The sequence below is a fragment of the Sardina pilchardus genome, chromosome 21, assembly GCF_963854185.1.
Source record: "Sardina pilchardus chromosome 21, fSarPil1.1, whole genome shotgun sequence".
Classification (NCBI taxonomy): Eukaryota; Metazoa; Chordata; class Actinopteri; order Clupeiformes; family Clupeidae; genus Sardina; species Sardina pilchardus.
In genome coordinates, this window is record NC_085014.1 from 29,922,074 (window position 1) to 29,938,030 (window position 15,957).

The 15,957-nt window shown below is 40.2% G+C and overlaps 1 protein-coding gene across 1 annotated transcript in view; it reads right to left on the reverse strand.

Moving 5' to 3' along the window:
- Positions 1-371: 371 nt before the first annotated feature.
- Positions 372-15,957, reverse strand: part of LOC134068370 (C-terminal-binding protein 2-like) — an 88,032-nt gene continuing 72,446 nt past the window's right edge. The window contains exon 10 of the mRNA XM_062523929.1: positions 372-4,029. Coding sequence (XP_062379913.1) covers positions 3,840-4,029 — 190 coding nt within the window. The 3' untranslated portion in view covers positions 372-3,839. The remainder of the gene's footprint in view (positions 4,030-15,957) is intronic.

The window sequence follows — 15,957 nt, forward strand, 5'->3', positions numbered from 1 at the left end:
TGATGGTCTGGGGAGGCATACCCTTGGAGGGATACACAGACCTCTGTGGGCAAGACAACGGCACACTCACTGCTCCATCAGGATGAAATGTTCTGACTGGTGCAATATGGGCCTTGGGTTTCTCCTGGCGCACAACGATGGCCACATGTGGCGAGATTGTACAGGCAGTTCCTGGAGGATGAAGGAATTGATACCAATGACTGTTTTGGTCCATCCAACACCCTCTCATTTCGTAACACATTAACCAGTCCACATCAGCATGGATATCCAGCATGATGTATTGTATCTGATGCGAAACTTGAACTTGTAACTACAATCATTTTCATGACAAGAAATATAACAACTCAAAAATAAATGGACTTAAGAGGTGATTCTTTCTTCTTTTTAATTTTATTAAAATACTTTGTCGAAGTAACCATCACAAACATGATTGTTTCTATTAAAAAAGTAAACAAAACCAAAGTAAAGCTGAAGAGCCTAGTTACAGGAACTCTTTATATCAAGATGAAAGGAAATGCTTTAAATCCACAACAAAAAGGTGTAGGGAATAATAGAAATGACAAAGGGGGAAACTTGTTCACACGTTGTGAAAATACACTTCAAAATGTCAACAGTTACCTCAATTTGTTTCAAATAGTCTATAACTTGTAGGAGCACAACAAACAGGAAAAAAACAACATTGGGGAAAATGGTATAACTGTAGAATTCGCTTGCATTTAGACCCTGAGAGAAAAGTGATTTTCTGAGTCCATATCCATCCTTGCTGTCCCTTTTTACCCCCATTCATAAACCACTTTTGTATCAGCTATACAGCTTTGGTGACTAGTAAGTTTTGATGAAGCCTTTGCGGCCGTGCACATTACTAAAGACCAGGTTACCTCTGTGATATGTGTGAAACTAGTTATCTTTCATATGAAGAGTTCTCAAATAAGCATCTCTCCTTCAAGCTATTGTCAATTTGAGTGCTAAGGCAGTGATAAGCTACATGACTTTCGATGGGAACACAGAAGAAAAGAAACAGGGCTTCCTGGTGGATAAACTAAATGGCAGGCTGCAATGTAGACCTGGCTTGTAGGGAAATAAAGTCTGAAAATGGACATTTATGAAATGTTTCTGTACAACATGTATAACAATGATAACATAAGGAGACAGGGTTCAACAAACATGTAGTGTACAGATGATCACAAAGCCAAATCAGTTGCTAGAAAGACCACAATTATGCCCAAGACCAAATAAAGTAATGAGATAAGTAGGAAAATATACATAAATTGATCTAATAAACTGAAACACAGCTAGAAAATACAATACATACACAGGGTGCCCAAAGACTCCATATAGCCATATGAAAATGATGAGTGAAGGTCAAATGTGACCAAGAGCATGCATCCAAGAATTCATATCTTGTAATATTTCCGTACACTATGAGACACACCGTCTTTAATGACCCTCATGGATCATGGAAGTATGAGGCTTCTCAACAACTCACTTGTCAAATCAGGGAGGACTCCCATACATCAGCCACCATACAACTCCTTGGGCTGGTTTACTAGTACTACAGCCTTCAAAGCCAACAGTGTATGGATGTCATAACTTTCCAATAAAACCCTTTTTAGTTAGCATGCAACATTTCATCTTGCAAAAAAATAACATTTTTCCATCATATATTGATAAAACATCAAACATCCTGAATCCCAGTCAACTGTCAATCTATAAAATATATCACTACATCGCAATGATGCATACAGGAAATTAATAGGACAAAAGCATTGTGCTTTTGGTAATCCTACATGTAGGCTATTCAGTAAAAAAAAAAAAAAAAAGAAGAAATTAGTCTGAAGACTGACAAGAAGCCTGAGAACGGTACACTTAAGTGTTAAGATGTTCAAATCTTCTGGGGGAAAAAATGCAATACTTCCACATACCACCTGGTCACACAGGAGAGATCTAGCTATTCCAAACCCTAAAAGAGTATTCATACAAAAGAGAGGATTTCAAGCATACATTCAATATCTGTTAATGAGGTACTAACAAGTTATTCCACTGACACAGAACAAGTTTGAGAGTGCAGGTTAGGACCATGAGGGAAAATTCTCCTTTGGGAAGTGGAATTTGTCAGTGAGCAAAAATGTGTTATGCATACTGGGAAAGACATGATGAACATTGTCCATTCAGGGTTACAAGGCATGACCAGATGTGATAAGCTTTTACATTTGATAAAACACAATATATTCAAATATGCACAAAATAGCTTTGTGGCCTTTATGTTTCAGACTTCTAGCTCAGTGAGAGTTGGTATGGCCATCCCATAATCACCTGTAACTTACAAAAATCTTACATATGGAAAATCTACACGGAAAATGGATGGATATTGTGGATAAATTCCAAAGAGCAATCCTCATTGAAAACTCTGTTAAATCAACTTTAGAAGGTAGACAGCATTGACTATGACCACAAGCAGATGTCAGGATCAGAATGCTACGTCACTACAAACACAAAAACCTCAATACTTGGAAAGTCACTGATCTCAAATCAGGCTTGAATGACATTACTTCAAAAAAAAAAAATGGAACTGCAAATTTTAGAACAGCTCTACCTGCTGGTTGAACCAAAATCTATAGAACAGTCATGCTCATCTTGAAACACAAGATTTACAATTATGTCTTTTGGAGGTACAGGTGAGAGAAAACAGTGTTTGAGGACACCTAAGGCTGATAAGGACATGGCTGTCAACAAGAGAAGGCCTCTTTGGAAGGGGAAAGACAATCAGACTGAAAATAAATTCGGAAGGGGCACACAACTGCAAAATAGGGAGGACATTTGTACAGTGTTGAAAGCAATTCAAAAGCAATTAAAAATCCAGCTTCAAAACTCCTGTGGGAGAAACTTTCTGCCTTCCTCAATCATATTCTTCAGTAGTATACCCATCCAAGTCTACAGCTTGCCTACTTCTTGTATTAGAATGCTTTGTAAGAAACTCAGAGCTAATGTTAGACACTGTGAACCAAGTCTACATCATGTTTCAGAACAGTTACACAGCTGGTGGCAATCACAGTGATTATTAGCAGACTGACACTCTGACAACAGATTTCTACTTCAGTTCTTTGCTGAGTGTGAAACCCATTACTTGAAAAGTAAGTTGATAATTTGAGGTTCTCAGATATGAAGTCATGAATTCAATTAAAAGGTTTTGCAAGTCTACCTTGAATCTGAAGTCTTGAATCTCCTTAGCATAAATGCATTGAGAGAACGGACCTTCAGTAGGTGACAAAAGGCACATATCACACCAAACACGTTACAGGACTTGGAACATAATGTCAATGGCAGATCATTTCAGAAATCGCTGATAGAAAAAAGTACTCAAAAACACAAAGTAAATTCTGGCAGAGCAGTAGGAACCATCCCAAAATGGAGTCTTGGAGGGGACACAAGGGTTATGAATGGTCAAAACCATGCAGGGGTAGAATAAGGTTCAGAAATGGCATAGGAAACACTGTAAAAAATCCAACTACCAATAATTCAGTAAGGTTTCAAGGGTAAGTGTTCATTAAAGCTCACCAAGCTAATGTGTAAATAAGATTACAGAGTCTTTAAAAAGACTTATTGCTCGAAAGGGGGATTGGAAAGAAAAGGATTAAAAAAAATGAAGATCGAGAACATGAAAAACCAAAACAAAAAGAATGGGGAAATGAATTTGAGTAACTTCCAGTAGATTTTGTTGCCTTATGCACCTTGAATAGGGAAAATAAGTGAGACTCGCCGTTGGGAGAGGAGGAAAAGTTTGTTGGGTGACAAAAGGGTATATTAATTGCCTTGGCTGATGGAATGTAGTTAAAAAGTTGCTATTGGTCAGATGGGTTGTCTCGGTCAGACTCCGCTTTAGTGGGTTGCCCTGGTGACGGGGTGTGAGGGAGCTGGGTAACAGGGGTGATTCCATGGGCCATGGGTAGAGAGGAGGCTACTAGACTCTCTACACCAGTGCCTGAACCTGGCAGTCCTCCTGTTGCTACACTGATCAGCCCAGCTGGAAACCTGAAGAGGAAACAGAAGTCATATGAATCTGCTTCTACCTTGAAGCATTCCACCCTACTAATGTAGTATCAGAATCTGAATCACTTCTCATTTGAAGTGGAAAAGCTGATTACTTGTAAGGAGTAGGGATCTTCACCAGTGATGAGGGCAGTGACAAACTTTAAGCCTTTTCTCTTTAACAAATGCACTGAAAATTGGTTTCAGATAAACGACAGTAGAATATACAGTTATGCACATTTCTTACTCATTACCAGCATGAATATTCACTTCTTTATTTGTTTTTCTATTCGCATGAACATTGCCAAGATAATTAGGCTCGTTTCCAGCCTGAAATCAAAACCCATTTCCAGTTTTATTTACAAATTTAGCTGTACAACATCAAAATAATGAAAAAAACTCAACTGTTCTGAAAATTAATAAAAAATTAAAAACTAGAAAAATAGGGTTGGACAATCTTCCGTCCAGAATTGTTAAAATTCAGTCAAATTCTGTAGGGAATGGCGATGGACGGCTCTCTTAAAGTCAATCCACAAATTTTCTATGGGATTTAAGTGAGGGCTCTAACTTTGCCACTCAAGGATATTCGCCATCCCATCCTTAAGCCACTGCTTTGTTTTTTTGGCAGTATGTTTAGGATCATTATCGTGTTGGAAGGCAAATGACCTGCCCATCTTCAGCCGTCTAGCAGAGGGACGCAGGTTTTCCTCAAGAATTTGGGTGTACTTGGCAGCATCCATTTTCCCTTCTATCTTGACCAATTGCCCAGTCCCTGCTGAAGAGAAACATCCCCATAACATAATGTTGCCCCCACCATGCTTCACAGTAGGTATGATGTGCTTTGGGTGGTGTACGTACTGTGTTTGGTTTTCGCCAAACATAGCGCTTGGAGTTCATTGCAAAAACACATCTGGAATATACCGCTACCATGTAGAATTTTTTTTATGGTCAGATGACTAAGATTGAACTTTTTGGACTGAACTCCAGGCGCTAACCAAACACAGTATACACACCCAAACACACCATACCTACTGTGAAGCATGGTGGGGGCAACATTATGTTTCTCTTCAGCGGGGACTGGGCAACGTTGTACAGCTAAATTTGTAAATAAAACTGGAAAAAGTTTTTTTTTTGTTTTGTTTTAAAGGGATATTCCGCCATTTTTGGAAATACGCTCATTTTCCACCTCCCCTCGAGCAAAACAATCGATATTTACCTTGTTCCCGTTCATCCAGCCATTCTGTGAGTCTGGCGATACAACTTTTAGCTTCAGCCTAGCATAGATCATTGAATCGGATTAGACCATTAGCTTCTCGCCTGCTAGCTTCATGTTTAAAAGTGACTAAGATTTCTGGTAATTTTTCCATTTAAAACGTGTCTCCTCTCAAGTTAGAAAGTGCAATAAGACCAACTGAAAATGAAACCTGGCGTTTTTCTAGGCTGATTTGACATGGAACTACACTCTCATCTGGCGTAATAATCAAGGCAACTTGCAAACGTACCATAGGCGCAGTGATATCTTACGCAGCATCTGAAAATAGTCCCCATAGACAATAAGCAGTAGTAGTGCCAGTAGCTGCAAGTTGCCTTGATTATTACGCCAGATGAGAGTGTAGTTCCATGTCAAATCAGCCTAGAAAAACGCCAGGTTTCATTTTCAGTTGGTCTTATTGCACTTTCTAACTTGAGAGGAGACATGTTTTAAATGGGAAAATTACCAGAAATCTTAGTCACTTTTAAACATGAAGCTAGCAGGCGAGAAGCTAATGGTTTAATCCGATTCAATGATCTATGCTAGGCTGAAGCTAAAAGTTGTATCACCGGACTCACAGAATGGCTGGATGAACGGGAACAAGGTAAATATCGATTGTTTTGCTCGAGGGAAGGTGGAAAATGAGCGTATTTCCAAAAATGGCGGAATATCCCTTTAAATGGGTTTTGATTTCAGGCTGTAAGACAAAATAAGTAATTATTTCAAAAGGGTATGATGACTTTCTATAGGCACTGTATTTCAGGGATCCAGGATAATATGAAGAGCTCTTTTCCAAAACGCGATAAACGCCCTTTTGAAAAAAACGAGTTTGCCGCGTCTTTCTGCTCTATACCGAGCCTATTCACTACTCCATTAATGTTTCATGCCAAATCGCGATATTTTCCTGTTTAAACTGTGCGGCAAGTTGCAGTTTCTCTCCAAACCACGATAGGCGCTAGACCTGTTCTTTGGCTAAGTGCGACAAATCCGATTGACCAATCACAGTTCGGACAGCGTTTAAATTGTTCCAACATGGCGGCGCACTGAAGCTGTCAGTGTCTACTTGCCGGTAATACAAAACATAAAATAAATTAAGATGTTAAACTCCTTTGATGGTTCGGAAGAACCAGTGAAGCCCACACCAGGGGGAAGACGGCGTCGTTTAAACAAGGACAAAACACGAGAAAGAGAAAAGTAAAAAAACGATACTCTGGTGGAGGACGAGTTGCTGGTGTTGGGTGTTCACACACCTCAGCCAAAAGCTTTTGCGGTGCCGACAGGTTATCACCAGAGGACCTGGAGATGAATTTTTCAAAGTTTTATGAAACCCCTGATAAAGTGGAGCAGGATAGGGCTCTGCTTCATCTCATGACAATTACTGAAGTTAAATGTCAGCGTCCGAAAGTTATCGACGAAGACCGTCAGAAAGACAGGAACGTCTCCGTCAAATACAGTCTCCTGTGTGCCGACCATCCGAATAAAGTGCCTGTTTGCAAGGCGACATTCCTCACAGTGTTGGGTGAGTACACATTTAATTTCAGAATTGTTAGATTCCGTTTGGTAGGCTAGGTGATTCTACTTTGTAATTAAGTAACATTAGAGGCTCTTTTGGTGGATGGTCATCTGCCTTTCTCTGCTCGCATGGAGCGTCAAGTGAAGTGGAGTGAAGTCTTATCTTAATGTAGGTTAGAGAAATATTGTGAAGTAGGCTAATGTTAGGTTAGCTCTTAAATTTGACTGAATTATGAAAAAGTAGGCCTACTGCAGATAGTAGGCCTACTACAGATGCATCAATGGTGGTGCATTTGGTATTGAACCAATTCAATATGAAATCCTTATAGGTTACATTCATTCACTATACCAAGGTCAAGGTCAAGGTTAGATGTATTGCCATAAAGTGCAAGATACACAATAGGAATTCTTTACAGCCAGTCACGTATGGGTATGGTTGACAAAACAGGCATTAAAATGGACATAAGACATGACAATAGTGACTATAGACGCTGAGGTAGTTAATGTTGATAGTGCTGATGATATGCAGGTGTGAGCAGTAAAGTGCAGTGGACAATCAGCAAAGTGCAAACAGTGCATCAGTGTTTCCCTAGACTAATCGTGACGGGCCACGACACAATGAAAACCCCCCACCACATTGATTCTGTGTTGTTGATTTTCAGTCGTGTGCAGTGTGACTATATGCCGCTATGTCAGTCGGTCGGAAACCGTTTTGCTTTTGTGGGGCCTATACATTAGTGACAGCAGTGTTTGCATGAGACCTAGGTCTGTTGACCTTGTTAAATTAATGTAACATGTTGAGTTCATTCAAGTCTCAGCTCAGTCTCTCCCTTACTCTCTCATTCCTATTTACACTAGAAGCTTAAATGTTGAAAGTTGTTATTAGATAATCATACTGATGTATTCAACCTATAGTAGCTTCAGAAAGTGTGTGTCTGAATCCTGCCTCCATGCACTCTGCAAACCCCGAGAACATCATCTGGCCTTTACTGCACTTTTTGATACCCTCCTGCACTTAAGCTCAAACTGATTTCATGCCAGCAATATGCACTCTTAGCTTAGCTTTCCAAACTGCTGCAGGAGGGTGTGATATTCTTATGGCAGCAATATTGTGTCAATTTTTCTCATCCTCTGTTCAATCCTGCTGAAAATTCGGTCAGCAGGAAGATAGCTGTGCCCTCTGACTGGAAAGGTGTGCTCAATGTGAAGATTGGGGAAACATCTGCCTAAGTTCCATTAGTATGGAGACCTTAGCCATATTCTTGTTTGGCCCAAAACAAGAGTCACTGAACAGTCAAAGCCTCTTGGATCGACCAACAACACTAAATGGGTACAGATACAGCTGACGAGAGTAATAGGCCTTCCCTGTTGGAGTTTTTGGTAGTATCAAGTTTTGCATCATGTTAAAGCAGACTGTAACAAAGAGTTTGTGCATCTTGCGCACATTCAGGTCACTGGGGAGATATTTGCGGCCTGGTGCTCCTCTCAGTCCATAGTGGCTGGTTCTGCATGTGAAGGCCTGTGGTTGACAATGAGTGTTTCGTGCACCACCTCTTCTCTCCTTTTAATTTACCATAGGCATCAGCAAAGACGGGGCCTCCCGAGTTGCTCGATATTATGCAGAGACTGCTGCGGCTCATCCGGAGAGAAGAGGTGGTGCGCGACACACTCCTGAGAACGGCAACAGACGGGAACTCATTGTCAACCATATACAGACCTTCACATGCAGAGCCAGCCACTATGGACGTAGAGGAGCACCAGGCCGCAAATATCTCCCCAGTGATCTGAATGTGCGCAAGATGCACGAACTCTTTGAGGCTCTCAACCACGCACACACAAGCTACTCCCTCTACTATTCTGTTTTTGCCAAGGATTTCAATCTTGGCTTTGGCCACCCAGCAACAGACGCATGTTCTGATTGTGCCAAACACAAAATCCGAATTTCGGATCCAAACATGACCGAGAGAGAGAAGCAGATAGAATCGGCATCATTCATTTTACATTGACGCAGAGCTTGTGTTTTCTACGACCTACTCGGCAGAGTTGCTAATGATTATGTTACAGTCTGCTTTGACATGATGCAGAACTTGATACTTCCAAAAACTCCAATAGGGCAGGCCTATTACTCTCGTCAGCTGTATCTGTCCCTATTTGGTGTTGTTAGACACCATGGAGAGAATAGCCAGCAGAGAAAGGAGGATGTCCATCTCTATGTGTGGCAGGAAAATGAAAGTAGCAAGGACAGTAATATGATTGCATCTGCACTGAATGACTGCTTCAAGGTTCGCCTTGAGGGTGAAATTCGGCAATCCAAGGGGCTTCGGCTGTTCAGTGACTCATGTTATGGGCAAAACAAGAATATGACTTTGGTCTCCATGCTAATGGAACTTAGGCAGATGTGTTTCCCCAATCTTCACATTGAGCACACCTTTCCAGTCAGAGGGCACAGCTTTCTTCCTGCTGACCGAGTTTTTGGCAGGATTGAACAGAGGATTCGAAAAATTGACACAATATTGCTGCCACAAGAATATCACACCCTCCTGCAGCAGTTTGGCAATGTTTACATTTATGGCACAGACTGGAAGGCATTTGATTATAAGGCGGCAACAAAAGAGTGTGTGAAGACACAGAAGGTTCAAGATCAGTGAAGCACGTATGCTGGATAGTAGTACCAACAAGGTTGGTATAAAGACGGCGTTTCCACAGTGTGTTGAAACGGGGCAAGCGGTGGGCTGACTTGAAACCTGCCATACTTGCAAACCAAACTGCAGTGAAGGGCCCAAAGAGGCATGACGTGCTTGCACTTCTGAAAGCAATTGGAGTGTCTGATGCAGTGAATGCTTTTTACTATCCGAGGTTAATGAAATGGCACACCAGAGTGATGAAGACCCAGAATAAATTCCCATAGTATAGTGAGGGAAAGAAACCTAGAAGTGTTTTATATTTAATTGGTTCTGTTTTGTTATAGTTTCAAAGATTATACTTTGAAAAGTGAATGATCTCATTCTCAACTGTAGGCCTGTGCCATGGTGAAAAGTATGTAGCACAAAGTTGACACTACTGAATTTGAAAGTGAATTAATATTGTCTATTTTGGCATGTTTTATTAATGTTGCCAACATCAATGTTTTTGTTACGATATTTTATATGGCACTTTTAATAATAACAATTTTTAATAATAACAACGGTCCTTTTACAGGTTCTGACTTTAACACTGATACGTGAATGTATTTTTTATTTATGTATATTGTTATTTGAGAGTGCCTGATATAATACATTTGATATATGTTCTCTTGTTTTAAAAACAGACAGCAAAAAATGAATTGTTATAACAAAATGTCACAGGATATATAGCGTTTTGAAAAAAATATATAATAAACTTAGGATTTATTATCATTAACATTGAAGTTGGATTGGTCAATTATTGCTGAAAATGTTGAGACTGAGCCAACAATCTATTTTAAATAGATAAATTGAACATTTGCAAAATATGTGGGTCTGAGGCTAGCTTTACACGACAACGATCTGAACACAATCCGCAAAAGTGGCGTTGCGTTCCCACTTTTTATTTCGCGTTTAGACGAGCGTCTTTGGGTGGAAATCTGCATGCACACGGTGACGCAAAAGTGTGTGAAATTTGATGTAGTATGCATGCCAGGTGGCTAGGTGATACTGTGGAGCACTGCCAAACAACAACTCCAAGAGCGCGCGCATGCGTTGAAACTTCCTTCTACTTTCTCCGTAGTAGCGCGAAATAGCCATAAGACTAAAAGAAAATAGCCCACCGTCAAAAACCAAATCATGGCTAAGAACCGAGGCAAGACAGACAACTTTGTCTGGACAGACGAGGAGGTCGAGCTATTGTTGCAAACGACGTTGGATCACAAGTAATTAATTCGCCTTCTCTGTTCTGATATATCAGTAATTACTCTGCTTATGTGCTGAAAGGACTCCTGAATAGCTATCAAAGCAGCTAAGGCCACTTGAATGTCTGACTGATGGAAATAATCGACATGTTTGTTATTTTTTGGCTGTACTGCACATGTATATGACGTCAACGTGTATGCGAGGATAGCCAGCGTGAGCAGCTCAGAGCACACTTTTGCGTTGTCAACCCTTTAGACGGGAACGCGACGGTGGAGCGTTTTTAAGATTTCCACTCTGGAGGGTGGGTTAATTTTTTTGCGTTTTTAAGCCCCAAAAACGCTGTCGCCGTCTAAACGAAAGGCACATCTGATAAAATATTTTGTCGGTTTCACCCGGGAGCGTTGTCGTGTAAAGCCAGCCTGAGTAACTAAAAGTTATTTCTCTCAAAACAATCAAAATGAATTTATAGCGTTTTGGAAAAGAGCTCTTCATATGCATCCTGATGAGTTACTTGGCCTTTGGAATTAAAATAGCTACATATCACATACCATGGATTGACATGCTTTTATTTCAGTTAGCCCAATAGCTGGTTTGATTTGCATTGAGATAATCTTATGGAAAGTACCCCATGCCTAATTTGCATTTATTTAGAGCAAAGGTAGGCTTACATATATTGTTAAAGTTAACGCAATGTCTACGGCCGTCAACATTCTGGTGTTGGAAACAATTCCCAATTGTAAATCCCCAGACTGAGAATGAGTCTGGTTTTAACTAGGGCTGCATCCGAATACTCATACTAACCAAGGGGGCAGCGAACGTTCTGAGAGTGTAGACAGTATGGCGGCCGCCATGCTAACGAGAAGACCGTGGCTAGCTGGCCATTCCATTGAATCCTATGGGGCGTAAGCGCCACTTTGACATCAAATTACGTTAGAGCTGAAGCGTTTTAAGCCTTTATATGAACATTTTCTATTGTCGGGGTACATACTACATTGTGAAATTGACATAATAATCTCGTAACTGTCTTATCGGCTGAGTAATTAACGTTTTTCCGAAGTCAATGCTAAAGTGTTAAAGGCGCATGCGTCCAGCGAGAGTAAAGCGTCGCCATAGGTCAGACTCGGTCAGACTACGTGCCTACGTCACATTTACGACAACTGAGCCTGCGCAGAGACAAGAAGACCTAAAAAAAACCCGTTGAGATTTGCTTCCTCGGTCTCTGCTGCCGTCTACGTGATAGCTCTGTCCATATCTTTTACTGTCTATGATACTAACGTACTAATCAGTAGGCGAGACGCAGTACGTCACAGTAGTAGTATGTCCGAATGCTTAGTAGGCATCAACTAGTAGGCGAAAAGTACCCGGATGGCCTACTACCTCCACAGTATACGTTAGACCGGCACATCCGGGAACTTGACTCGCGACGAACGTTCCCGCCCCTTTTTGGGGGAAACAAACTACGTCTCCCATTAACTCCAATGCAAATTAGGCTCAATAAACGTAATTCGTACCGAAATCGTAGGGGTAAATGATAACAGAAAACACAACGAATCAATAGGACCACTCAATATATTACCACTTTGCCGGTCGTTGACCGTGAAAAATACGTTCAAAAGCTTAATTCAATCAAAGTAAAAACATGTCCCTTCGGTCTCCCAAGTAGCCTGCTAGCAGTAGCAGTGGCCAGTGTCATACCCAGACATACTCTTATCTCATTGAATCTCCAGTTAAATAACTAAATAGTTTTCCTGTATTTTTGGCCTCTTATTTTAATTGTAATGTTGTGTAGTTGACTGACAGGCTTGGATGTAAAGTATGTTCGTTAGATAATTCCAACATATGATAATTTCTGTCGTAGCCGATAGCCTAGCTGCTAGTGTTAGCCAAGTGTTAGCCTAGATTTCCGTTTTCGTTGGTCTGATTTATTTTTGGTGTAGCCTAATGTTAGGGGTTCTTAGCTTTGTGGTTGGTACACACAACCACACAGCAACTTATCGGCATGTCTGTCTACCGCGACCACTGATCTATAAATAATAAGTTATTCGTTATAGATCAGTGACCGTGAACAACACCCGTTCACTTTGGCTTGTTTCAGGCTTGTTCTGAGGGCTTGTTTCCCCCAAAAAGGGGCGTGGCGCAGACAACCTGGCTCTGTGTGACGCGACGCCGGTCGAACGTATACAACGGTTGGTCACTACGCTATCCCACAAATCACCGGGGGTCAAATAACCGTAGAAGAAGACAAGCCGCCGGGAAAATCAAAGGTGACGAGCCGACAGAGACAACTTCAACCGATGTTTATAAATGTAAGTATATTAGTAGAAATGTTGAGTTTAAACGTTGGCTGTTTCGAAAATACGTTATGTATCAGTTCAATTCAGTTGAGGTAAGTTGTATTTGCGATTGTATTATCGGAGAAGACATTAATTCATGTAAATGTTAGCCTGTGTAACGTTATCTGTCTGCTTTAGTTGGTCTATTAATCTTGTTGTAGCTTAAGTTTTAAGTTTACTATCAACTTTAAAGTGAAATTCGTTATGTACGTTGGTAAATCTGTCGTGTACGACGTTAAATGTGATTGTTGGTTAAAGCTAGCGTTATATTTTGGAGTTCTGATTAACGTTAGCAATGCTTTACGTGAGCTGAGGTACATTTGTTATTTTGGAGACAGCTGTGCTGTGTGTATCGAGGGTAATATCGTGTGTATTCCCGTCAAGAAAACGATAGTTTAACGTTAGTTTTGTAGTAGCCTACAACGAAGTCTCTTTTTTTAATGCTGCATGGACGAACGAGGATACACGCCGCCTCACTCAGTAGTGGTAACGTAACGTTATGATTTCTTAGCTGTTGGGCTAATTGACGTTACAGTGTTTGTGGTTAGTCAACCTCGCTGTAATGTTATATTAGCTATACTTGCTAAATTCTATGGTTTTCAAAGTGAACCGTGATCTAATTATTTCAGAGATGGATTAACATTAACCAGCAGGACTTGGAAGAAGAATATCTAGCGAATTGGCACCTCATACGTTATGCAGCTTGCTTCAGTGTATGTGTGTGTGTGTGTGTGTGTGTGTGTGTGTGTGTGTGTGTGTGTGTGTGTGTGTGTTAGAAGTCATGTAAAGCTAATACAAATCAGTAGCTTAGGCATATTTTGGTAGTTCTTTGTTTTGTACTAGGAGCTTGTTTATGATCATGTAGCCAATTTGAACATATCCTTAGTTTGAAGTTTGAACATATAGCCATATAGCCTTCCAACCACCTACTATATGACTCATTTGAATATACACCTTTGAATCCAGGCAACACTGATCAGCTACCTGCACCCCTTTGGATGAAGAAGGCTGCATTTGCGAACCAATTCTTGTGACAAGACAAGAGAGCAGAGTTATTAGTAAGTTGTACATTGATTTAATCGAATATGTAATACATGTTTGTTTAGATGAGGCAAATAATAGTAATAAGCTTTAATCTAGGCCTGTGTTGTTTTTATTTGTCATTTTTGGATACCTTTGGTTTACCACATCCACAACATGGCCAACTGGAGCACCCACAAGGATCTTGTGAAGGAAGTCCACAAGCCCTTTTGCTTCAGGTGTGCATATGTGTTGACGCATATCTATTGCTCTTGGTAATTGGCATTGGTAATACATGATCATTTTGTTTTAAGGGAGAGCAGTGCACACCTGTTTTAGCGAGGTGCTGGTCACGGTAATAGTTGAAGAGGAGAGAGGAAACTGCACACTCTTGTTCTGATGCAAACATTTATTAAATAAATTGATTTAATACATTTTGGCATCAGAACAAGAGTGTGCGGTTTCCTCTCTCCTCATCAATACATGATCATTTAACAACCACACAATGTCTTGTTTGCTGAAAATAATTACAAGAGAGGTGTTAATGACAGCTTAAGTTGCAAGACTGGGCTTTAGTTATAGTAGGTCAGACAGTAAATGATGATTCATTATTTTTCTTTTAATTATATGCTGACCATGCTTCTTAAATTGAGAAGGATGCATAGAAAGAACTCTTTGACCAACCCCCAACTGAGAGAGATAAGGTGGCCATCAGTAAATATATTTGAGTGGACAAACACAACTTCTCTGACAGATGACATGTTGAAATCTTGCTTTAGACTTGCTTCATAATGATCTTGAAAATATATTACTTTATATCTAAATGCAGTTTGGAGACAACCCCCGGCTGGTATTGCTGCTGAAACAGGTGGAGGCAACAATGAAGAGGCACCAGAAAGGAAGACCAGTGGCCAAGAGTGTGTGTGCGCGCTTGCGTGTGTGCGTTTTATGTCAGCATGTGTGTAACTGGGTTGGTCATGGTACAAAAATACAGAATTTAAAGCACCCACACCACACTTGAATCACAAGCCACAACTACTGACAATGGAATGGCTGGGTTTCCCAGATTCGTTAGGAAGCTCTTCAGTGCTAAGAACTTCTTAGGAGCGCTCAAAGAATGCTCCTAAGAAGTTCTTAACACTTAAAAGCTTCTTAAAATATTTATGTAACACTACCTATGTTTAACTATAGGCTACTTTATTTATTTGAATCATACATTTATTATTACATGTAGATTGTTGTAAAAGCTTGTATCATTTTTAAAATTTCAATTGCAAGGTTTTGTTTGTTAAACTAATAAAAGATTATGCATTTGTTTACTAGATTTGGATTTTACTGGATTTGTGTGAATTTTCAAGTACTTTTGGTAGTTGGTCTGATTATTGTGATTAGATAGATAGATAGATAGATAGATACTTTATTGATCCCCAGGGGGAAATTCAAGAACTACTGAGGTCAGGCACACCTGGGTTATTCTGTTGGAATGTGCAAAATTTAAAATGAATTGAAATCGAAGGGATACCTTCTCATGTGTGATTTCTGGAACAATTGTAGGCTAGCCTACTGAACGTTTAGATACTGTCATGTTATGCTGTTGGTTAAATAGGTACGAAACACACTTGTTATTGAATTAATGTGCTACAATGCAGGCCTGTTTACTAGTCTTATTTACAACAGTGGTTTGTTTTAAACTACATCATAGCAATTTATTTAGTCAGTAATGCATGCTCATTTTAATGAGTAATGAAAGTTATTTTTATTGCACACAAAATTCCGCGATGTCTCCCGCGAGTCACGTCAGGCAAACTGCAGCAGGACTGTTCGGGACAAGGGGCCGTCGTCTCCCAGTAAAAATCTCAAGTTCACGTTGACATATAAGCCAGTTTAGTCAGCTGGGAGATTTACGGTGATATACTGCGGGTGGACGGCTAGAAAGGGTAAAATACAG